We start from the raw sequence: 26,158 nt of genomic DNA on the forward strand, positions 1-26,158 counted from the left end.
CAAGAAACTTGATGTGGTTGGAGCTGAATTTGGCAGTGCAGTAGAGCAGTGGACTGAATACTCAGCCTTGTGGGACACCTGTGAGTGGTAAACATTGCATTGTCCGTAAAAACTTCGGATGGTATGCCAACTGGAATGGGTCCAGTTTATTTGGTAGACTGGACTTGATGTGATTTGTGAACAAACTCTACAAGATGGTAATAATTCAGACAGGACACTAAAAGATGTTTAGTTTGGCAAGAAGGTCAACGGTTCGAGACCCAGCTGGACCAGTCGACATTTCTATGTGGAGTTTGCATGTTCTCCTTGTGTTGGTATGGGTTTCCTCTGGTGCTACGGTTTCCCCCACAGTCCAAACACATGCGCTATAGGTGAATTGATGAACTAAATAGGCCATAGTGAATGAGTGTGTGTGTGTGAATGTGTATGGGTGTTTCCCAGTACCAGGTTGCGGTTGAAAGGGCATCAGCTGTGTTAAGCATATGCTGGAGTAGACAGTTCATTCTGCTGTGGTGACCCCTGATAAATATGGGACTAAGCCGGAAAAAATGAATGAATATATTAGCGTTTGTAGGCACCATATTGTGGAGATCAATGTTTGCCTTAGTTCAGCACTAGGTCATTGACTTAAAATGTTTATGAATATTATTGATAAAATAAAGATGGGAGCTCAGGTAGGTCTCGAGAGCTCACCTGGTTTATTTTGGGCCTTTGGTAGATTATAGGGATTGCTAAAGAGAAATAATCTGCTGACCGAAAGGCAAAGATAGAAGTCTGACTGTACTGCCCTCAGCTAAATGTACTTATTTAGCCTATGCATCGCATGGCTTCACTAAGCACTCATGAGAAAGTGTAGCATTCTTTAAAGCTTTACTGATGCATCACTTGTAATATTTCTTCCTTATTTTTCTTCTAAAACTGTAACAGAAACAATAATGACAAGAATATACATCCAGTGTCCTTGTACATACATGAATACGACTATATTCCTACATTTGCATGTCAACAATCAAATCAAAGTGACAGCATAAACTAATAGTAAATATAATATGCTGTTAAACTACATACTAGCATGTAGCACGCCATAAGCTAGCACATGGGAAGACGGGTAGCTCCAATTACTTCACTAATAAATCTACTGCACAGTAACACAAAAGGTTATAATATTACTTAAAAAAACTCTAATATATACATAGGCAAATTAATTCACATTGAACTTATCAAGGGCAGAATATTAAATGGTAAACAGAGACACAGTACGTAAGTAATTCCACTGCTAGTGCTTGTACAAAATGGCTTCTGTGTTTTCCTCTTCACAGTTACGTGATACTTTTTGCAATATGACCACAAGATGGCAGTGTTCAACAAAAGAACAATTACAGAGTCACCGCTTTCTAAATCAATGATTTTACAGAACCAATTACTTAAAATTTTTGATTACCATACTATTAACACAGAAGACAACATTTAGGGGCAGAATACTGACTAAGACCTCATCTATTTTGCTAATTTGGTGGTGCTAACCACTGAGTCGCCATGCTTTATCTAGAAAAATGGAGAAGTAGGGGTGGAAGCAAGGATTCTTCAAGATGAAGATAACTAAGGTAAGAAACTGGTTATTTATAGTGTGTTTGGATTCATCTGATTGGTAAATCATATGTTAGCTAATGCGGGACTAGCTGTGGTCAATCGTAAGCATGTGATCCTCTCAAAATTAGTTTATAAATCATTAGTATCTGGATGCAGCCTTTATGATGCAAGCTAAGATTAGATCACTCAGCGATGCAATCTCAGACACAATGCACTTAATGGAGTGAGTAATGTCGCTGTGACAGGTGGGGTTAGGTGAGCGCATTAAAAAGCATTGGATGCAGCTCAGCTTGCACCGCACCAGGTCTGCATCCAGACCCCACTTTTATGAATAAACTTCACAAAAATAAAAGCACTCAAACATTTAGTATCTTCCCTTCTATTAAGCATTTGAACTCATATTCAAAAGAGGCAGAGTAGGATGGAGCTCAAATCATAAGATCTGCAAGCAGTTTCCTGAATGTGTTTGTATCTGCATTTGTATCTGAAACAACGCCCTGCTGTTTCTCAAGGGCTACTTTTTTTATGCAGGACACTAAATATGTGTGAAAACAATATTAGCCTAAAGCAGGTTTAAGTAAACATTAACCACAAAAGAAAATCTCTCACATGAAACAATGCACAGCAGGACAATACACAGATCAGAAAACGAGTGTAAAACATTTAACTTTCCACAGTGACGCGTAAAAGTCTATTACTTTGGGTACTGCAACTCCAACTGCAAGATCATTAAATGTTGCATCACGATAATTTAGCATTTAGCATTGACCACTTTCAAGAGTTCACACTTAGCTGATGATTGATTATAAGCAAGTTTGGCATGCTGTCCCGGGAGAGAGCCCTGAGCTCGAAGGTTCTTGAGCCCTGGGCTCCCTCCCGTTTGGAGGAAGAGAGGGGAGCCTCGAGCTCAGGTAGATCTCGACCACTCCCCTTTTTATAATAGCTAAAGATTAAGATTGAAGGCTATTAAAAGATATGCTGCATTATTAGATTACCTGTATTGAAATTTAGATTTAATGATTAACTTGTTGTACATGTTTTTGGAATGTGGGAGGAAACCGGAGAACCCGGGGAAAACCCACGCAAGCACGGGAAGAACATGCAAACTACCCACAGAAACGACCGCCGGCCTGTTAAGGAACTAGAACCGGTGACGTTCTTGCTGTGAGGCGACAGTGCTAACCACTGAGCCACCGTGCTGCCCTATGGAGGAAAAGGTGAAAAGGTAGGGGTGGAAGGGGGGATTCTTCATATTGAAGATGACTGTAGTAAAAAAAACCCTGGCTCTTTATAGTGGTTAGGAATGGCCCGATTGATGGATCATGCATGCTAATGCAGAACCAGCCATGTTCAATCATAATCACGTGCTCCTCTCGAAATTAGTTTATGAATAAACTCCACTTAATGCAGCACCCATTTTGGTGCTGATGCCCTAATATGAATAAAAGTTTCACAGCAACAAACACCAATTGACTTGCACTATTGGACAGCAGATATGAATATTCTGTTTAAAAAATGTCCAAGTGATATAAAAACCTTTGCTTAACAGCTTTAATGCTGCACTTGTTGTGGTGATGACGCCCTAACATGAAAAAAGTTGTGAAGTTTTACAGTTTCACAGCGACATACACCCATTTGCGTGCACCATTGGGGAGCAGATGTGAATATTTTGTAAAAAAAAAAAAAAAAGTGTACATATAAAAATGTTTGCTTGACCTGAAACTGAACACTGGTGTTTGGATGAGTTTTTATATGACACAGAAGGTAAGCAAACCATTCAGTTTGTTGACAATATAAAATGAATACTGGCATCCTATTTCTTGTGATAAGTTAAATATAAATGTGTTAAATACATTTTTTATATATATATATATATATATATATATATATATATATATATATATATATATATATATATATATATATATATATATATATATATAGTTGAAGTAAGAAAAAAAAATCAAAAGGGGGCTAATAATTCTATTTTAAATATTTCCCAATAGAGCAAGGAAATTTTCACAGTATGTCTGATAATATTTTTTCTTCTGGAGAAAGTCTTATTTGTTTTATTTAGGCTAGAATAAAAGCAGTTTTAAATTTTTTAAAAACTATTTTTGGGACAAAATTATTAGACCTTTTAAGCATTTTTTTTCCTGTTAGTCTACAGAACAAACCATCATTATACAATAACTTGCCTAATTATCCTAACCTGCCTTAACCTAATTAACCTAGTGTCTCTTTAAGCTGTATAGAAGTGTCTTGAACAATATCAAGTGAAATATTATTTACTGTCATAATGACAAAGATAAAATAAATCAGTTATTAGAAATAGGTTTTTAAAACTATTATGCTTAGAAATGTGCTGAAACAATCTTCCCTCCATTAAATAGAAGTTGGGGAAAAAATAAACAGGGGCACTAATTATTCAGGGGGGGCAAAAAATTCTGACTTCAACTGTATATATATATATATATATACACATGTATGTATGTATGTATGTATGTATGTATGTATATATATATATATATATATATATATATATATATATATATATATATATATATATATATATATATATATATATACTAACATTTTCTTTGCAAACCTTTCCATTACATTGTTTTAAAATACATTTCATATTTGGAATAAAGTGTAATTTATTTTACAAAGTTATGTTAAAAGTAAATTTGTTTGTTGAGTAATATTTACTTAGTCATTTGATGTTACAACATACACATTTAACTACCAGTCTTAATTTTACAGAGGAGTGTGTTTTGGAAAGTTCTTTTTTTTTTTTTTTGGTGAAAATTATTCTGAATTTACTTTCAGAATACATTTTTACATACAGAATTACAAATACAGATTACATTTTTTCAGTTGTTTCATGCCATATTTTGCAAGTTTTCCTCAAAGTTTGTTCTTTTAAAAAAAATAGTAAGCATTTTTTGTTTAAATAAGATAACACAATGAAAGAAATTGGTTAATAAAGTTTAAATAATAAAGATGCTCAAAACACAACGATAACAGTCAATGTTTTTAAGTATGAATGTGTCATGAATTCCCGAACATAAAACATGAACCCCAAATGTGATTAAACAGCTAGTAACCAAATACTATAAAAAAGTGTAAATACAACTGGAAACAGTGAATAATGCTAAACCTCCCAGTGCATGATGGAAACACCAGTATCAGTAAGCTGAATAAGGATTACTTGATTTTCTCATTTTAATATTTCCTCAAAACATAATTGCAAACAAACAAGATTCCAATATATTGCAAAACTACCTGTTTACATATTTTTTCAACAATTGTAATTACAAATATGTACATATATGTTTAAATATAGTAGCTCTAAATTTATATACACGTTCAAATATAGCCACATGAACATGTGGGCATACATATATAAACACATAAATGTAATTAAAATGATTTAACATTATATACGTAATATATATATTTTTTAATATTTTGAAATATGTTTACATCCAAATGCTGAAATCCAAATATGAACTTGTATGTCATGTTTGTTTTTTTTGTGCATATATTGAGATTTCTATATTATATATATATTTCTATATGAGCTTCAAATACAACTGACTGAATATACACTTTGCCCCTTATTACATGGCTACTTCTCACGCAACTAAACTATCAGACACAAAACATAGATCAGAGCTATAATAGTTTACTACCTAATTAAAATAAGCTTGCAGAAAGAACAATTGCTGGATGTAATTGATGATTATTATTATTATTTAGTCATAGAATGCTGCCAAACACTTAAGCATAACTATGAAAGCATAAATGTGTTAATATATTCACTAATTTTAAGATAATTTGGTGTTATGGTTTGTATATCTGAATAGCAGACATTGGAATGATGTGATTAAACAATCAAGTATTCCAGAGAGCCATTCAATAATAACTATCCGATTGTTGTGTGTATGTGTGTGTGTTTTGTGCAGAGGAGTACAGATCTGAAGACATCAAATCCTTTGCCAGATATGTGACTGAATCAACTTTCAGGACATGTATTTGTATACCTGACAAAAGATCCTTAAGTAGAAAACACATCAGACCAATCTTTATCTTGAACTTTGTCCATCTGATCCACCAAGATGAGTGCAGTGAAACAATGCAATGCAAATGGTAAAACCACTCTAAGGAAAAAAGGGAAAAACCCACCTGAAGTCACTTTGTGTGTCATAGCTAAGGACTTGTTCTCATATTTTAGAAAGTTTGGGTACATAAGTGACACGGAAAAAGAGATTGAAAAGAAATACAGGATTAAAAAAGAGCATGGTAACTGCTGGCCGGCTGGTGATATCAAACGAGCCTGGGGGAAAACACAAAGAATGGATAAAAGCTCCAAAAGGAGAAAATGCTGGGCTCTTGTGTTAATAATGCAGCTGTTAAAAAGAGAAATAAGAAATGAAGATCTGATGGAGAGTGGAAATGCTGATCAGAAATATGCAGAGGGGATTTGGCATGAGACATCAGACCAAACAACAGCTGAAAGAGAGAATGGAAGAGAGGATGATGGTGTTCACCCAACTGATGATACAAGTCAAGTTTGCGGAAAAGCAGAAAGAATGAAAGAAAACTCAGAGGAGAAATCATCTCGGAGCAATGACGAACTGGAGAAAGTAAAACCAGCTGAGAAACATTCTGGAGAAAAACACATGCTTTTTAATTATTCAATGCAAACTTACAATGTCAACCAAGCCTTAGCTGGAACTCTGGATGGAGTTCAGGAGACTGGATATAATCTCAATACTCCTGATGAAGCACAGTCCCAATATGATGGAAATACAGCATTACAAGATCAAACCATCTACATACGAATCCCAGTCACGCAAATGTACATCAGTGAACCAACATTTACACAACATGACGTTGAAGACGTCAGATCCCCCTTTAAATTAACCCATGGACTTCCCTCTGATACTGATATAAGGAGAAGAAAATCATATGTCATGTCATTCGACAGTAGAACCAACAATGCTGAATGGGTGTATGAGATACTGAACCAGCAGACTTTGGCGAACAATTATGTGCCGCAGGGAGGTTTTGGAAATGTCTATGTTAAAGGTCATCTTGCTGCAGCTGCCAATCACAGGTGGTGCAGGGAAGCCCATCAGGACACTTTTCTGAACAGCAACATTTTACCACAACATGTGGAGTTAAACAGGAGGACATGGAAAATGTTGGAGAACTATTGTCGAGACAGAGCTAATGATCTCAATGTCCGTAATGTCCATGTGTACACTGGACCAATTTACAGACATATGGTGAATCCTGTAGAGTTGGGTACACATACTGTAGAGTTTAAAAAGAATCCAGTAGAGTGGGAAAAGAAACCTGTGGAGTTGAAAAGGAGTCCAATAGTGTTGGGAAAAACACCTGTAGAATTGAAAAAGAATACTGTAGAGAGGAGAAAGTATCTTGTAGAGTTGAAACAGAATCCCATAGAGCTGGAAACAAATCCTGTAGAGCTGGAAAAGGATCCTGCACAGTGGAAAAATATTTCTGAAGAGATGGAAAACAAGCCTGTAGAGTTGGAGAAGAGTCTTGTTGAGTTGACAAGGAATCCCAGAGAGTGGAAAAAGAATCCCGTAGAGTTGACAAAGAATTCTGTAGAATGGAAAAAGGTTCATTTTGAGTTGAAAAATAATCCTCTAAAAATGGAAATGGGACCTGGAGAGTTGACAAAGAATTCCAGAGAGTGGGAAATGAATCCCGTAGAGTTGACAAAGAAGACCAGAGAGTGGGAAAAGAATCCCATAGAGTTAAAGAATCCCAGAGAGTGGGAAAAGAATCCCATAAAGTTGGCAAAGAATTCCATAGAATGGAAAAAGATTCATTTAGAATTGGAAAAGAGTCCTCTAAAGTTGGAAAACAAACCTGTAGAGTTGACAAAGAATCTAAGAGAGTGGGAAAAGAATCCTGTAGAGTTGGAAAAGAGTCTAGAGTTGACAAAGAATCTCAGAGAGAGGGAAATGAATCCCGTAAAGTTGACAAAGAATCGCAGAGAGTGGGAAAAGAATCCCGTAGAGTTAAAGAATTCCAGAGAGTGGGAAAAGAATCCCATAAAGTTGACAAAGAATTCCATAGAATGGAAAAAGATTCATTTAGAATTGGAAAAGAGTCCTCTAAAGTTGGAAAACAAACCTGTAGAGTTGAAAAAGAATCTAAGAGAGTGGGGAAAGAATCCTGTAGAGTTGGAAAAGAGTCTAGAGTTGACAAAGAATCCCAGAGAGTTGGAAAAGTATCCTGTAGAGGTGAAAAAGAATCCCGTAGAGTTGACAAAGAATCCTGTGGAGTTGACAAAGAATCCCAGCAAGTTCAAAAAGCAACCTGTAGAGTTGGAAGGGAAGATAGTACCGTCAGACTTCTTTAAGGTGGTGATTGTGGAGAATGTGGACGGGACAGTAGATGAACCTGAATGCTTCCTGATGCCCAATGAAATGCCTCGATTCTCAGAGCTGGAACCCTACATGGTGGATATTAATAATATTCAGAGCCTCTCCGGGTTGCGCTTCACAGAAAACACAAGTCGTTTGAGAGACAAAATAATGACAGTGACGTCACAGGGAAAAGATCTGAATGAAAAACAATGTGATGTTGAACTAGCAGTCAGAATAAACTCATAACTGATGCTCATAACAAGCTGATTTCGGTGGAAGAAAATGTATTGATTGTCTACATATCGCATTGGGAAAACGTATTGATTGCCTGTACATGAATTGTGCAGCAAATTACTGCAGTATAACACTGTAAAAAAGTGTCTGTTCATTTTTGATGATCTGTTTTTGATTCATGGGTGCTTTCAGTGAGTTGTTTTTGAATTGCATTTAAGAGATCACACTTGGCTGATGATTGATTATAAAGCTTGTTTGGCATGCTGTCCCGGGAGAGAGCCTCAAGCCTGGGGTTCCCTCCCATTTGCAAGGAGAGAGAGGAGTTTGAGCTCAGGTAGATTTCGAGAACTCCCCTGCTGTAGTAGCTAATGAACAGTCAATTAACTTAAGTTGCATGTTTTTGGATGGTGGTAGGAAACCGGAGAAAACGTTGGCTGGCTTGGTAAGGACTAGAACCAATGACATTCTTGCTGTGAGGAAACAGTGCTAACCACTGGGTCGGGGTGGAAGGGGGATTCCTCAAGTCGAAGATGGCTGTAATATTGAAACTTAGGGCATTCATAGTGGCTTAGTAATCATCTGATTGGTGAATCATAAAGTGGATAATGCAGGACCAGCCGCAAGCAACTTGATTACATTTATGATTTTTTTTTTGAGTGTATAAGTTATTTTTAAAATATTTTTAGGCATTGTTTACACAAAAATGTAAATTATTTTATTATTTACTCACCCATTACTTTATATTTGAGTTTCTTTCAACACAAGATATTTTGAATAAAGTTGGAAACTATTCTTTTATATGACCGATTGGATTAATATTCTGTTGTTTTTCTCAGCTGTCATAGTCTGTCACCTGCATGTTGTCACAGTCATTTGTGTTTGTTTTCTCGTAGCACATGGCATTGTTTTGACAGCTCGCCATGTGCTCCACTGCCTCACTCCACCCACTCATCAGGTTACTCATTAGATCATTACTTCATTATTCGCACCTGTCTCTAGTCTTAGCCTTATTAGTCTCCCTATATATTCTTCTCACTGTCATTGTCTTGTACCGGGTCGTTAGTGTGTTTACCTCACGCAGTGGCCTCCTAGATCGTGTTCTGTCTTGTAACCATTTTGACTTCAGTGTCAGTTTTTTGATTTCGATTTTGTGGTTTAGACTGTTTCCTGTTTTTTCCCCTTTCATCAGATCGCCCTCGCTGCTATCAGTTGTGGCAGACGCTTCCTTCTTCACTTTCTGCTTCAGCCTTTTCTATACCGCCCACCAGCGATCTTCTCCCTCTCTGGCCGCCTTGTATCCCGCCCGGGCACTTTCACTTCCGCCGCTGATACTGCTGTGTTTCCCGTTATTGACTGGAGAGTTGGACCGCCGTGCGCCTCCTGCTGGAAGCACTTAGTATTGCCTGTAATTATCCATTCTGTCTTTTTGCCCCTTTTTGACTGGCGACTTTAGATCGCTGAGCGCCCTCTGTTGAACTTTCTTTATTTATTTTTTTGCCAGAATTTTGTGCTTTTCTGTGGCATTTACAGCACCCTGTGCTGGGAATTTTTTGTTGTATTATATCCCCTCTACAGGCCACTGAAGTAATAAATACCTGTTTTTCCTGCATTTGATTTCTCCTGATTTTTTTTTTTATACTGACACTTGTATGACATCAGCCTTCTTAATTTTTTACATCTTATTCAATACTTAAAATTCACTTACGTATGTTTGAATTTGATTTGAATGTAGGCAGCTTTAAATGCATGATTCAAATCCACTGTCAAATCAAAAACAAACAAAATAGAGCAAATATGCATGAACGACCATTTAAACTATGTTTTCATAAGACTAATTTAAAAAAATGTAATGCAAATTTTACTTAAATTCTTTTAATGAAAATGTATCATTTCTCATCAGTGCTGAGGATTGAATGTCTCAACTTCTAGCTTCATAGTGCCCTTTTTCTATTAAAATTTTGATTCAAAGTAGAAAAAGCAAAAATATGTTTTGCTCTGAAACAACTTAAGTGAACTGATGAATTATACAATATGTTGTGTGTTGAGGTTCACCAAGAGCTTTGGGCAAGTCGTTGGTGTTCTGGGTGAAGCATTCATATTCACATGCGTAAAATAAAAATAAAAATGTGTTTTTATTGTTTTGTTCTTATAATGTGATGCAACATCAGTCCAAATTCTTTACTCACATATTTTGAAAAGGCTCATGTTGTTAGATGTCACTCATTTAAGCAGTTGCAATGTGATATTGATATTATTTATAACCATTATTTAAAATAAAATACAGCAGTGTTTTAAAAACCACTTTAAAACACATATTAACAAACAATATTTAGATCTTAATGCATGTTTCATGCTGCAGTGCATGCTGGGTGTCATGAATGAGTTTTGTATGATACTCCCAGAATGCACTGCAGCATTAAGCATGTCACCATAATCCTGAGCCCAAATTTACTGTAATCACATGGATTAGTCTAAAAGATGCATGCCCCGAATCACTGATTTAAAACAAGAGACTTGCCAGACTGCTGCAAAACAGGTCATCCACATACAACCACAGAACAATGCTGTGAAAAAAAGAGAATTGTTAAATTATTTTATTTTAGCTAATCCCATATGAGGCCCGGTGTCCTAGAGATTTTAGCTCCAACCCTAATCAAACACACCCGAACAAGCTAATCAAGGTCTTGGGTATACTTGAAACATCCAGGCAAGTGTGTTGAGGCAAGTTGGAGCTAAATCCTGCAGGGACACCTGCTTTAACCTTTTATCTTGCTCAAATGTGAGTGGCATCAGTTAGCTAGTGCTCATGATATAGTAATAACTACCTCCACCTAGTGGGCTGATTTATATAAATAAGCTTGCATTGCCTTGGCTTTGTTTTAACCTTTTATCTTGCTCGAATGTGAGTGGCATCAGTTAGCTAGTGCTCATGGTATAGTAATAACTACCTCCACCTAGTGTGCTGATTTATAAAAATAAGCTTGCATTGCCTTGCCTTTGTTATCAACTTGATAATGTGGTTGATTTTTTTTTATTCGTTTTATGTTGTAAAGGGCAGTAATGTGGCTCTCCATTGAGAAAATTTGATAAAAAATTTTTATTTACGAAAAATTTTACAGCTTCAGAATCAGACACATCAACAAGAATCTCAACAATGGTGACTATTAAAAAACATAAGACAGAAGTGTCTTTAATATTTTATTGTTTAACAATACATGTTTTTGAGATGAAACAAAACTCTGCAGTGCTGTATTTTAACATTTATTTTTGACAACAAGGCACTTGTATGTGACAAGCTTGTAATTACGTCTTTAGAAGTGGTAAATTGTAAAAAATCTTAATAGCACACGTAGAGAGCATTAAATATACAAAGATAAATTGTGGAATGTATTTTTTTTCTTCTAAATTTACACTTTTCATATGTAACAACCCCAAATCAGAAAACGTTGCAACAGGATGAAAAACGCAAATAAATAAATAAAAAGAAGTCATGATTTCCAAATTTACTTGCATTTCATTGCAGACAATATGAACTAGAAAGTTCATGGTTTGTCTGATTAACTTCATTTTATTTGCAAATATACATTTTTTCCTTTCATACAGACCTGCAAAACAGTTGTGACAGGAGCAATTTAGGTCTAGCAATCAGGTAAAGTCAAATAATGATATGATTTGAAACAGGTGATGTCAACAGGTGATTGTAATTATGATTTGAACTGACAAATGCCAGTTAAAACTGTACAGTTGGCAAAAGGAAGCCATATGTTAACAGTGTTGAGAAGTGCCTTCGACTTCTCTGGGGTTGGAGGTCTCTGAGATGGACCATCATAGATGGAAAATGTGTACTGTGGTCAGATGAATCAATATTTCAGGTATGTTTTGGGGAGAAATAGACACTGTGTCCCCCGGACCAAAGCAGAAATGGATCTTCAGGACTGTTACCAGCAACAAGTCCAAAAGCCAGGCTCTGTCATGGTATGGGGTTGTGCCAGTGCCCTTCTGTGATGCACCATTAATGCTAAAAAGTACATCGAGATTTTGGAGCACAATCTGCTGCCTTCTTTTCCAGGAACACCCATGTATATTTCAGCAAGACAATGCGGGACCACATTCTGCACTCTTTACAAAGTCCTGGCTGTGGAGGAAGAGGATACAGGTACTTGACTGGCCTGCCTGCAGTCCTGACCTGTCTCCAACAGAGAATGTGTGGTGCATTTTGAAGTGCAAAATATGACCGTGAAGACCCCATACTGTTGCCCATCTTAGGACTTATTTGCAGGAAAAATAGGACAACAATACACCTGAAACACTTCATCACTTGGTGCCTTCGGTTCATAAACGTCTTTTGAGTGTTGTGAAAAGGAATGGCAACAAATTACAAAGTGGTAAATGCTTTTATGCTCCAACTTTTTTTGAAATGTGTTGCAAGAACCAAAATTGGAATACGTGTTTATTTTGGGAAAGAAAAAAACTATTAGAATAATGTTTGTTGTATTGTCTGTAATTGTCACCGACTCGGTCCCAGTCATTCCCCTCGCTGGCCAGCAGAGGCCACCATCTCCTGACTTCTAGCATTACATCATCCATTTACACTGATCGTGCACACCTGAATCACATTCCAGTTAATGACCCACGTACCCTTTATAAGCCGCACTCAAACATTCAGTCAAGTCTTGTTTAGCCCCGGCCAGCATTACTGAGCGTTATATCCTGCCTGATCTCCTGTGTATTACTCCAGCCCGTCTCTGACTCTGCTTTGCCTTCTACCTGCCCACGACCCAAGCCTGATATACGGACTCTGATACTCGCTGCCTGCCCTCGACCCAAGCCTGATACACGGACTCTGAATCACGCCGCCTGCCTTTGACTCATGCCTGGTAAATCACTCTGTGTCTGTCTACCGCCAGCCTTGAAACCATTATTACTACTGTTGATGTGTGTTTGCACCTTTGTGCATGTTGAGTGTTTGAGTAAGAGTGTGATTAATAAATACTGCATAATGGATACCTCCGTGTCAGTCTCCTCGTTACAGTAATAAAACACAAGTCAAAGTTAATTTAGAAATCACTACTTTTTTATTTGCGTTTTCCATACTGTTCTAACTTTTTCTGATTTGGGGTTGTAGATTAATTGAAATATTTACAGTTTAATTATCAGATTTTATTTCTGTGGCTTATTTTATGTGTTACTACAGTTTAACTGGTAAAACCTTTAGAGATTTAACTTCATCAAGATTACAGAAGAACGGAAAGACGGTGTCTGTGAAGGTAGTTGTGAATGTGTGTAGAAGTCTGTTATTTACGGGATTAGAGAAAGACACTGTTCCACTATCATAATCCAGATACACTCTCACACGCTCAAGATCCTGCTCGACAGAAGTATCAGACCCGAGCTGATTGTACGGATCGTAGGTCACCCTCCAGACGTCGGCGTTACAGAACTCACGGCCCTTTCTCTGGTTTGATGCCGTAGTTACTCCAAGACTCCAGCATTCACTTCCTCTAATCTCCACATCCCAGCTGCAGTTCCCGGTTTTAAACCCCACTGAACCCAAAACACACTCATAGATATCGAATCTCTCCGGATTATCAGGAAGTGGTTGTTCGTCCCAGCTGTAACTGACAGTGCTCAGATCATCAGACACTATGAGACGTGGATGAGCAGTGTTTGGATCCAGAATCACAGGAGCTGTAAAGACACAATCAACAGTTCCTTTTATTGCTATTCACACTTAACCTTATCATGACGGTAATTGACCTGCGTGATGTTGATATCATCAACTTTAATTCAAAGTCCAATATTTATAATAGCAGAAACATCACAAGCAAAGTATGGAATTAATTGTGAGCTTCGGGTTTACATTGCATGTGATATTGCCATACAGTGGGAATTGGTGCATTGCATGGAAATCATAAAGTGTATGCCTGGCTTAATATTTTATTATTATTATTATTATTATTATTATTCCTTTATTAAGCCTGAAAATCTTGTTGAGATATTACCCATTATTTTAACAACAGAAGCAGCACAAGGAAAGGTTGGAATAAATTGTCAGCTTTGGCTTTACATTGCTTGTGACCAGGGCCGGCACGTCCATTGAGGCGACCTAGGCGGCCGCCTAGGGCCGCAGTATAGAGAGGGCGGCATCCGCGATACCTCCCTTACACCCGCGTCCTCAGTTATGTCCGCGACACCTCCCTCACCACCCACGTCCTCAGATATATTCGCGCATAGACGACAGAATAGAGAGGGCGGTGTCAGTGACGTCTCCATCAGCACCCGTGTGTCCTCAGTTATATCCGCGCATAGGACTACAGATTAGAGATCCGCGACACCCGCGCGTCCTTAGTTATATCCGCGCATAGGGCGGCAGAATAGAGAGCGCGGTGTCTGCGACATCTCCCTCAGCTCTCGCACGTCCTCAGTTATATCCGCGCATAGGGCGGCAGAAAAGAGGTCCGCAACACCTCACTTCATTTTCATAACCGGTCACTTTCGTTTTCACATTGGGGTTGAGGGCGGCGTGATCGTCCTCTGCCTAGAGCGGCAGTTCAGCTTGCTCCGGCCCTGCTTGTAACCTTCCAATACAAATTGCATGAAAATCACACAGTGTATGCCTGGCTTGGCATTTTATTGCTTTATTTAGCTTGGTGGCCACATTGAGGTAATCTTTTCTTCCAATGAGATCTCGACAAGATGGCCACACATTAAAGTTGCATGCTATTTATTGTCCAATATTTTAATAACATAAGCGGCAGCACAAAAGAAACTTTCACTGGCACAAAAGAAGCCAACACAGGCTCAGTGTGAATACGTAGACCTGAATACATTTCTGGAGAGAATTTTTTAGCCAGAGGCACATATGGCTGCATTTTGCCTTTAAAAAAAAGACTATGGGGAAGTACGGTACCGGCTGACCACTCTATTTATTCTTTTCCACTGTCACCGTACCGTGCCCAGGCCCGTTTCCTGGATCGTTTGAGAAGTGTGAGTGTGCTGAATCGGGCTCAAGCACGGTTCACTTGGCCGGCCCTGGCCCGGTTGGAAGAGGTGTGCCTGTGCGAGGTTTACTTGGGCTTTGGCGCGGTACACTTGTGTGTGAGCGCAAAACGCACCAAAGCCCGAAACTGAAAGCAAGACGTGACTTAAGGGGCTGTTTTATATAGATTTATTAATCATTCTTACTGTTCAGAGAACACAAACTGCCGTAGTTTATTAAAGACGCAAACCCCTCACTGCACGACAGCTGCACCTTCAGCAAACCTCCTCATTCCTGCAGCACGAGAGCTTTATGATTGTTTATGAGCGCCAAAAGCGGCAGATCTGTTCGGCGAATTATGTGACTGCGTGTCACTGCATCCCTAAGGACTGTTTGGCGAAATATGACTGCATGTCACTGCATAACAAACGACTGAAATGATATAACAAGAGAAATCTCCACTGTGCTGCTGAGTGAGAGCGCTTCTCACTGAACAGCGCAGCAGCGATGACGCAAGCGTGCCGAGGCCCCTTTGTGGTGTGAGTGCGGGCCGTCGGGGGAGACGGGAGGGGGGACAAGCGTGCTTTGCCCTGGTTCGAGGCAACTGTACCTAGTGTGAGTACGGCCTAACATTCAGAGTGGACTGTGGCAACAAGGTTCGGGTCCAACGAAGAATGGTTCCAGAAAGAAGGTAAAAAAAACTAAAGGCAAAAAATAAACAGGTAAATAACAGGGTGAGAACATCGTAAGATCTGAAATCATGGTAAAAATCTGGCAGCCAAGATTACCAACACTATAGGTTGGGTTTAGAGAAGGAGGGTTGGGTAATCAGTCAGTTAGTCACTCAGTTGACAGCGGCCTCTGGCTGATTTACACGAGAACGGTGCGAATGACACTCGTGAGAGCAATTGGAGATCTGAGAAAAGCATACACCGTGGCTTCTGGTGAATTTGTAAAAACACACACACACACACATACATACATATATATATATATATATATATAGCTCTTTCCAGAAATGTATAAAAAGCTAAGTTTCCATAATGAGTCTGGGTTGAAAGCAGCAAATACAAATGACAGTATTTGGAGAGATTTTAGAGCAACTGGGACCCCAGAATGACCTATGGATATTATTTTAAGATCTGAAAAGCCAAAACAGCACTAACAATTTGTTTTGCATCACAAACGATTAAGATTTTGAGGTAACCCTTTACAATACAGGCACACTAATATAACCATAAGTTAATGTATAACTCATAACTAAACCATTTAATAATAGTTCCTGCATGAACAACAAATGAACATGATTTATACATTAAATAATAAATAAATAGTTATTAGTTAACTGTGTCAATGTATTAAATCCCCTGTAGCATGTTATATGAACTAACAATGACATTTCATGTGTTAATTACAACAACAGGTCAAAGAAATGCACTTCAACTGGCAGTTTTCCTGCTTAATTAATCATTAGCTAATAATTGGCAAGATATAATTACACTATTACTCCTGACTAATTAATTGACTTTGCCAAAACTTGCATAATTAAGTTTGTATAACTTGTGCAAGGTTCAATGTACTTAAGATTTATGATAACCAAACTTGACACTTAAATTGTGTCAAGCTATTTAGCAAATTATTTTAGTGTTATTTAATATTTGATATTTAGTGTTATTTAGTGTAAGTTTACGCAGATTGGAAATTACTTCTATTTTGTTATTTTAATTTAGTAGAATTAAATATTTTTTTAAAATGAAATCTCAATTATAAAGTTCTTGAAATCTTTCTGCACACATAAGCTTTTAAAACACATTTTACAGCAAACATTTTAAACGTCTGCATCACTTTCTGAATGTTGACATCAAGAATCAGCATATGAATCTCAACAATGGTGACAGTTCATACTGTTAAAATCATATAAAACTAATCCAGGACTGCATTGTTGAGATGCACTGACTCTTGATATCTGGAGAGAGAGTTCAGTTTTCAAGGTGTTTTCACAGCACTGCTGGGTGTCATTCTGTTGAACCACAGGATTACTATTAGCAATACACCCAAACCAATACAACTGTGGTTTCATAATCTTGTAGATGTATGACAGAATTAAGTCTAACAGGTTAGTTTATAAGTGACACTGATGCATGATGATTTAGATTTTTAATTTAAATAAAATTATATTAAACCCTATTTGTGAAATATGTGGCCGAAATGTAGGATAACTTGGCTATTTTAGTAAGCACAACATTAGGGTGTATAGTTTAGATATCAGGCTTAGATCTGTCTGTCTTCTCCCATTTGAAATATATTTTCACTAAGTCTAAGATGACAGTAGAGCTGGGCAATTCAGCAATTTAAAATCAAAAGTGAGCAAAAAGTGAAATTGTGCATGTATTCTTAGGGAAGTGCAATGTGATTTGTAGTAAATCTCCTCCTGAAAGCCAGAGGGCGCTCTCATAAATCCCAAAAACCAAATATACACAAAGAAACCCAGGAAATCCCCTGAGAAAAATTTAGTTTTCTGAATAAACAGATTTAACTGCTCTCCTTGATTCAGCATGACCAATAAACACACAACTAAAGAATCTCACAGAAGGATTTCTTTCAAATAGTGATGGGGAAATGAAGCTTTCTTAAACAGTGAAGCGCTCGACTCAATTGTATTGAAAAAATCTTTGTTACTCGAAGCTTTCTAAATCAGAGCTCGATGAGGACCTCTTCTGGTTAAAGTGCGAGAAAGCACTGTGTTGCAATAATGTCAAATGTTCACAACTGACCAATAAATTCATGTAGTAATGCAACAACAATAATATAAACAAATTACTCAATTACTGTAGTTTTTACACAGAAGGTATGTCACAGTACACTATGATGACTGTAGTAAAAGGTATTTAAAAGTATTTACAATTATCATGTTCCAACTAGTCCCCTTCCAAGTGGGGATCGAACCAGCAACTCCTGCATGGGAGGCGAATGCTCTAGGAGGAGGCTATGTGAGTGATGCTTTCGGGCTGCACTTGCCAGCTCGTCTCCATTAAACACTATACTACTATATTATAGTAGATAGTTGTAAAAAATACGCTAATACACTTTAGTATGGTTCAAAACCTTTTTACTATAAATTACTATTGTATTTTAGTTTAATTTTAGTTAATTACTGGTGTGTGGGACCAGTGCAGTGCTTGAAAACGGTAGAAATGTATGTAATCGACGCCTTATCTCTCGCTATACACTTTACTAACCCATGAGTTTGTTTAAAACTTTGAATCAAAATGTGAAGCAGTCATGTGGGTATAGGCGAAAATGAAGCTTCGGACATCACTGATCACATGATGATGGCAAAACGAATCAAGCTCCGGTACACTGCTTTACTGCGAGATAGTTAGATAGATTTTTTGATAAACGCTTCGCAGCCTTGGCGCACAACATCACATAACTACTTTCAAACACTTAACTGTAGATTAGAGGCAAGTTTGGAGTAAAAACATGTTATTATTTGTTTTAATGTCACATGCAGTATTTACTACAACTGTAGTTCACTGAGAAGCGATGTAAACAGCTCTCATTATTGCAGAACATTATTGAACGATTAAAACAGTCAAATTTAAACAGATTTTTTTTCGTAGCTTACAATTGTACTACAACTCTGTGTAGTAGTCTCCGCTCCATCTAACGTCACGTTCACTAGAACTGGTTTTACTGTTAAAATGCATGAAAATCACTTTGATTAAATCACCCAGCCCTAGATGGCAGATGTAGTGTAGACTCTTACAGTACTGGATGATGTCCTGCATCTTCCTCCAAACTTTGTACTGCAGGTTCCCCAAGAACTGAGACACATGAATCAAAGCTCCAGAGGGCATCTGTAGATTGGGCTGTGAGATCTGAACTCTAGAAGAACATTCAGGAGTCAGAGCTGCAGTGGCTTTGGCTTCAGAAGCAGAGAGAGCAGCAGATCACTCACCTTTTCATTGAGCCTGGAAACTCCTTCAGAAAGCAGACGTCTTTGGCTTTCAGCATCTCCTCCGTGTCTCTGATCGTGTGTGAAAGAGCTGAGATGTGTGTGTTTATCTCCTCCAGCTTCACCTTCATCATCTGCTTCTTTTGCTCTTCTTCCTTCCTCAGTGCAGTGATTGTAGCCTTTTCTTCATCTCGGAGAAACTGATGAAGCTTGTCAAATTGGTGTATAATCTGATGTTCGGTGTGGTTGGCTTGAGTCTTAAACCAAAAAACAGACAATTAACCATCTATATCAACACATCAATGTCACTCACTGTCCTTCAGCTTAGTTCTTGATTTATCAGTAGTTGCCACAGCGGAATGAACATGCCTATCACGTTGGTGTATGTGTAATGGAGGCCAGCTAGTGTGTGCTGTGCAGGTAAACCTCACTCCTCTGACCTCTAAAAGTGCTCTAGCGACAGACACTAGAGGCCATGGTCTTTAGCCTCCTTGGTAGAACAACCGACTCCTATGCCGAAGGTTGCCGGTTCGATACCAGCTCGGAGCGGGTTGGGTGGTGTAGGACTGGCGGGGTTACATTGGTGCCGTGACCCGGATGGGAGTGAGGTTTAGGGGGGTGAGTGTAACGGAGGCCAGTTAGTAAGTGCTGTGCAGGTAAACCTCACTCCTCTGACCTCTAAAGGTGCTCTAGCGACACACGCTAGAGGCCATGTTCTTCTACCTCCTTGGTAGAACAACCGACTCCCATGCGGAAGGTCGCCGGTTTGATACCAGCTCGGAGTGGGTGGGTGGCGTAGGACCGGCAGAGTTACATATGTTTTTTTTTTTTTGCAGCAAATGGCATTTCAGCCACAATCCAGAACTGGGAAAGCCAAGTTTTTCACAGTTCACCTACACTGCATGTCTTGGACTGTGAGGCAAGCCAAAGCACCAGGGGAACCCACATGCAAACTCAGAAATGCCAACTGGACTCAAACCAGTGACCTTCTTACTGTAAGGTGACACTGTTAACCACTGAGCCACGCACACATGTCATTAAAGCAATAAGCCCTAAGAAACCACAGTTACTGGGACTTTGTTAAAGCTAAGGGGCATTTTGACACTAAACTGTCCTTAGCTTTTCTTCTCTGGCTCTCGGCGAAGACTCAAATTTTCCCTCTCCCTCTCTTCTTGTCTTGTCTAATTCTATCTTTGAGGGTCTCCTTGCCTGTCTCTCCAAACAATAAGAAATTATGATACCCCTTTAGAATAACTATCCGTTATAACTAGTTAATAGACCATTAATAAACTTAGTTAAGTTATAAATGACTTGTTAAATAAAAGTTAATAGTTTGTTAATTATTTATAACTGTGCCTTATAGATGGCTAATAGATAACTTACAAGCTGTTAGTTAACAAGTTGTAAATGACTTCTTAACTGTATTTTAATGATTTATAACTATACCTAATAAATTAGTAATACATCATGAACAAGCGGTTAGTAAATAACTTAAAGGCTTGTTAGGTATCAGTTAATGGTGTGTTTGTTATTGGGACGTTATTCTAAAGTTGCAGCTATTCTTCATTTATTAACTGTTAGTAAATGAGGAATAGTTGCAACTTTAGAATAACGTCCCAATAACATGCTTAAGCTAATAACTAACACTTAACGATTATATTTACTCACACTTTACAGACGAGAGTTGTTCATCGTTAACCATTAACCTTTGTTACTGAAATTATGGATTTAATCAACTGGTCTCTGAAAGCAATTGACAGCATCTTCTCGACAAGACGCCTGGGTTCAGAGGAACCCAACTGTCCTGCATTAATGTTTGCAGTTGGATACATGATGGACAGGTGGGAGAAGTGGCACATTGTGTGATTTGCTGCTCTTTTCCTAGAGAATATTGAAGATATTTATTTCCAACTGACTACAGTGTTTTTATGGATGGGTTTAGGTGTGGGCCCTGGGGTATCGACAAATGATAAGTGGTCAGTGCAGCTCAAAACCCCACCAAGCTGGATGGCTGGATTGAAACTGTGGCTAGCAGAGCTGCTAGTACTTAGAGTGTGGTTATAGACTTCACATTGGAAAACATTGTGGAGAAACTAGCGGCATTCCAACGAGATTTGAACAGACCTGGACACCAGTGATAGACAGTAGATGTCTGTGAAATTGGAAGATATTGAGCCAAATTTGGAAACCTTTTTTTTTTTCTTTCTTTTTCGGGTTCCCTGCGACACTCCTGCCAAGGCTGAAGGCAACATCCTCCAGAAAACAAGACACTCTGAATTCCTACAAGTTCTCTGAATAGCTGCAGATAGACAATCACTGGGGCACCCATAGCAAACCCACACAAACATGCGAACCAGCCCAGTTGGGACTTGAACCAGTGACCTTCTTACTGTGAGGTGACAGTGCTAACCACTGAGCCACCATGCTGGTATGGTAAATATTATAATCAAAATGATATCAATCCCCACCTTGATGTGTTGAACAGTTTTCTCTAACTCCCCTTTAACATCTTCATTGTGTTTAAGTTTTTCTTTCAAGGACTTCAGTGCTGTCTTGAGCTCCTCCTAGAATTAAACAAAAACACCAACTCCAGATTACAGTGAAAAGAATATGTAGTGATTAAAAGATTGATATAATCCTTAAATAGGTACTACAGAATCTATTTGATTAGATGATTTGATTTGCATAATTAAATATGACTCGCACAGTCAAGCTTGTTTTGAAATTTGATGATTACCTGTAAAGAAAAAGACTGATGTGTTATCTATGGAGTGTCCACTAGGGGAACTCTAGAGCTACAGGTAATAGGTGACAAACTACACTGTGTCAAAGACTGTAGAATACATTAAATGTGTCACTCATATAGTGAATATGGAAAAGTGTCAGTCAATATGGCTGCTTTAGGGAAGGAAGCCCTGCCTTTTTATAATGGAGCCAATCATCAATTGATATTGACGATTCTCTGATGGAGGGGCTCAGTCCAGATGTGCTTTTATGCCAGTTTCATTGTTATGAACCTTCTGGGGTTGGCAAACTTGCTGGAATCTCAGCGAATAAAGACATGAGAAAGACATCCATACCTGCCAACAATACAGGATTCTTCCGTATTTCAGACCCATCTCCCACCACCCTCCGGATTTGTTATTTTTTGTTATTTTCTCCCAGAAAACGAACGTAATTTCCCATGAAAAGTTTTTTGGTGGTACAGTCTGTAACACCCCTGGGTCGTCGACTTTGGTTTAATGTCCGATTGCACCAGCCGCCCGAAACCCGGTGCATAGTTACTTTCCTGGTTCTTAGCCGTTTTATTCAGTCACCTCATCCCCGACAGCAAGCCACATCCCCCCCTGCCGGATTTTCTGAGTTTCTGAGACACCGTTTCAGAGTCTGATAGGTGGTTGCAGTTGATTTGCTGAAGTTTGAGCTTTAGCAAACAAACAGCAGGCAAGTATTGAGGTAACAGGTAACAAACCTAAGCTGCGGTCACATTAGAGTTTGAGCATGCAATATTCTGTCGTGGCGCTGCGAAAAGGGGAGGGATTTAACAAGATTAGACATTTTAAAAAAGCGAGCGATTGCTCCATGTTTTAAATTTGTCCAGAGATGTCATGTTTTGATCCTCGATTGGTCTCACACAGTCAAGGAATGCAATTTCTCAGGTCAAAGTACACCAAGCTTGAACTTTGCACGGCAGCAACCTGCGAAACTTGACGCATGACCCGGTCGGATGCATTTGCGTGCGAATGAATGGAAGTCTACGAGGAGAAAAGCCCAGTGTGACCACAGCTTAAAGGCTAATATTATTTTCGACGTGTCTGCAAATTTGCTGGGGTGTGAGCAGTGAATGTGACGGCATTGCGGTGTTGGCGCAACATTTTATTGGCAGAGGGCACAACTCTATTTGTAAAAATTACCATGACTCCTCATTCAAAGATGAACGATTTGGAGCAGTTTTTTAAAGCTTTGAGGAAAAACAATGCATATATTTTGTGCAAAAGTTAAGTAAATTGTGTTTTATTATAGTATAAAAGGTTTGGCATTAAGTACGAAGTAAACTTTGATATATAAAATGTAGCCTAAGTGACAAATTTTCCCCAACTGTTCTAAAAAGTAAACATTTTCACAAGTATCCTCCAAAATAATCCACAACTGATTAGTTTTATTTTTAGTCAAATTCATTAATTTAGCAACTCCTCTCACGTCTTCCCCACGGTTTAAAAACAGGCCCATATTTTTTCATTCATTCATTTTCTTGTTGGCTTAGTCCCTTTATTAATTCTTGGTGGCCACAGCGGAATGAACTGCCAACTTATCCAGCAAGTTTTTTACACAGCGGATGCCCTTCCAACCGCAACCCATCTCTGGGAAACATCCACACACACTCATACACTACGAACAATTTAGCCTACCTAATTCACCTGTACCACATGTCTTTGGACTGTGGGGGAAACCAGAGCACCCGGAGGAAACCCACGCGAAGGCAGGGAGAACATGCAAACTCCACACAGAAACACCAACTGAGTCGAGGTTCGAACCAGCGACCCAGCGACTTTCTCGCTGTGAGGCGACAGCACTACTTATTGCGCCACTGCCTCGCCCCACAGACACATCCTTGTATTTATAATTATTTGTCTTACCTTGTGTGATGAAACCGCTTCACTGATGGGTCTGAATTTGTGTTTGTTGTGTTGTTTTGCATCTCTGCACACTAAACACACCAGCTGTTCGTCCTCCACACAGAAGAGTTGGAGTTTCTCTTTGTGCAAACTGCAGATCTCCTCTGATCCTGATGAGCGTTTCTCTTTTTTCTCCTTCCGCAACATTTTACACTGGATTTTTATCACTGTTTATTGGAGGATCATCTTTTGAAGATCTTCTCTTACAGACGGGACACTCTTGAATTTTTTTCTTTATCCAGAACTGCTGAAGACACTTTTTGCACACACTGTGACTACAAGATAAAATAAGAGGAGACTTGAAGATGTCACGACACACAAGAAAAATCTTCAGATAGCGAAGCCATACTGTTTTAGTTTCAGAAATGTAGAAATCTTAAACGATGGTTTAACAAAGCTAACAACCACAAGAATCAGAAACAAGTTTCTCCAAAATCCAGCTTGAAAGCATTCGTCTTCTTTCTCCAAGTCTTTGTCAATGACTCAGAGTCAGGACAGAAAAGAGAAATAATAAATCAGTCTCTTCCTCATCAGAGCCGTAAAAGAGTGAAGTTTGATCACCTATGGGTGTAACAATGGGTCAAAGAACAATACTGGGATATAATCAGGTTAAATTTTAATACAACACATTCAATATTAACTTGTATTGAAACTTTTAGTAAACAGACTTGAAAACATTTGATGACACAAATGAGCAACTAATGATCCCATGTTTTAAATAAGGTATCCCAAGACACTTTGTGTGTATATCTAGCTTTTTAATTGTCACAGAGTTTGTCCAGAGTCTGTCATGATCAAATTTTTGTCAAAATTACTTAAGGGCAGGTTGAAATCTTTTGTGTGTTTAAAATATTAAATATTTTGCGTTTGCTTGATTTAGATCATTCATTGCCATCACCTGACCCGCTTCCGATTCTCTTCATATTCATTTAAGAATACAAAAATTGTAAAAAAGGACTTATGCTATGCTAAATTGTGAAACAAGTAAAAACAGAATGATATTTAGCCAAAAGTATATACTTTAAAAATACAATGTATTACATTAGAATTTATTAGTACAACATGCTGTAAATTTGGGTTTTTATGATTAGAAATGACCTCACAACCATTTATATGCATTTTAAGTAAAGTTTTTAAACTAATTTCGAGAGGAGCACGTGATATAATTGACTGCAGCTGGCCACCTATCTACACTCATTAGTTAGCCAATCAGATCTATCCTAACCCACTATAAGTAGCCTAGCTAGATATTACTCCCTTATCTTCGTTTTCCGAAGAAACCCCCCATCCACCCCTTTCTCCTCCTTTTCTCCTTTACAAAAAGGGGAGCTCTCGAGAACCACCTGATCTCGTACTCCCCTCACATGCTCTATGGACCTGGCGGGAGCCCTGGGCTCGACTATCTCCGAGCTCAGGGTTCTCTCCCGGGACAGCATGCCAAACCTGCTAACAGTTGTCAAGCAATATCTAAGTGTGAACTCTTGAAAGTTATTTCAATCATCATTATTATTGTTCGTTTAGAAAGAGACCGGGCAGCACAGTGGTGCAGTGGGTAGCACAATCGCCTCACAGCAAGGAGGTTGATGGTTCGAGCTGGGTCATTTGGTATTTCTGTGTGGAGTTTGCATGTTCTCTCCATGTTCTAAAAGATGAATTAGGTAAGCTAAACTGTCCATAGCATATGAATGAGTGTGTATGGATGTTTCCCGGTGATGGGTTGCAGCTGGAAGAGCATCCGCTGTGTAAAACATATGCTGAATAAGTTGACAGTTCATTCTGCTGTTGCGACCCCGGATTAATAAAGGGGTAAAGTCGAAAATAAAATGTAGAACTATAACAAATGTTGCATTACACTGCACATACACTACACTTTACCATAGGCTAGTTACATTCATAGCACATTATATAATCTACTTTATGTAGGCTATTTTTATCCTTAATGTAAATAAAGAGCCGTAGCCTATATGAGGCTGGCGCTCCTTTCAATGAGTTATTTATTTGATGGGTGTAACAATGGGTCAAAGAACAATACTGGGATGTAATAAGGTTAATTTAATACAACACATTCAATATTAACTTGTATTGAAACTTTCAGAAAACAGGCTTGAAAACATTATCACACACACAAATGAGCAACCAATGATCCCATGTTTCAAATTAAGTATCTCAAGACATTGTGTATATGTCCAGCTCTGTGTTTGTCTCAGAGTCTGTCATGATCAAATCTGTCAAAATTACTTAACAAGGGCAGGTTGAAATCTTTTGTGTGTCTAAAATATGAAATATTTTTTTGTTTGCTGTGTTAGGC

The 26,158-nt window shown here is 38.4% G+C and overlaps 3 protein-coding genes across 5 annotated transcripts in view; 1 reads left to right on the forward strand and 2 right to left on the reverse strand.

Moving 5' to 3' along the window:
- The window catches only part of LOC147845451 (uncharacterized), a 140,632-nt gene that overhangs the window by 54,522 nt on the left and 59,952 nt on the right, over positions 1 to 26,158 (reverse strand). The gene's annotated exons all lie outside the window — the stretch shown is intronic.
- Positions 3,304 to 9,996, forward strand: LOC141381103 (uncharacterized). Of its 2 annotated transcripts, none has more exons than XM_087243564.1 (2): positions 3,304 to 3,354; positions 5,562 to 9,996. In XM_087243564.1, exon 2 carries the CDS (start codon positions 5,715 to 5,717, stop codon positions 8,247 to 8,249), a length of 2,535 nt encoding a protein of 844 aa, XP_087099690.1. In that variant the 5' UTR covers positions 3,304 to 3,354; positions 5,562 to 5,714; the 3' UTR covers positions 8,250 to 9,996. The 2 variants fall into 2 exon arrangements, with proteins under 2 accessions (XP_087099690.1, XP_087099691.1); XM_087243565.1 differs by lacking the exon at positions 3,304 to 3,354 and having other exon boundaries at positions 4,400 to 7,195; positions 7,361 to 9,845.
- Positions 11,423 to 24,957, reverse strand: si:ch73-144l3.1. 2 transcript variants are annotated; one of them, XM_087243718.1, is made up of 5 exons: positions 23,812 to 24,957; positions 21,643 to 21,738; positions 19,178 to 19,431; positions 18,986 to 19,104; positions 11,423 to 13,925 (listed from the first exon to the last, which is right to left on the reverse strand). In XM_087243718.1, the coding sequence occupies exons 1-5, from the start codon at positions 23,995 to 23,997 to the stop codon at positions 13,426 to 13,428; spliced, it is 1,155 nt and encodes a 384-aa protein (XP_087099844.1). In that variant the 5' UTR covers positions 23,998 to 24,957; the 3' UTR covers positions 11,423 to 13,425. The 2 variants fall into 2 exon arrangements, with proteins under 2 accessions (XP_087099844.1, XP_087099845.1); XM_087243719.1 differs by lacking the exons at positions 21,643 to 21,738; positions 23,812 to 24,957 and adding an exon at positions 19,977 to 20,338 and having other exon boundaries at positions 19,178 to 19,740.

This window comes from Danio rerio, chromosome 3, assembly GCF_052040795.2.
Source record: "Danio rerio strain M-AB ecotype USA chromosome 3, GRCz13ab, whole genome shotgun sequence".
Lineage (NCBI taxonomy): Eukaryota > Metazoa > Chordata > Actinopteri > Cypriniformes > Danionidae > Danio > Danio rerio.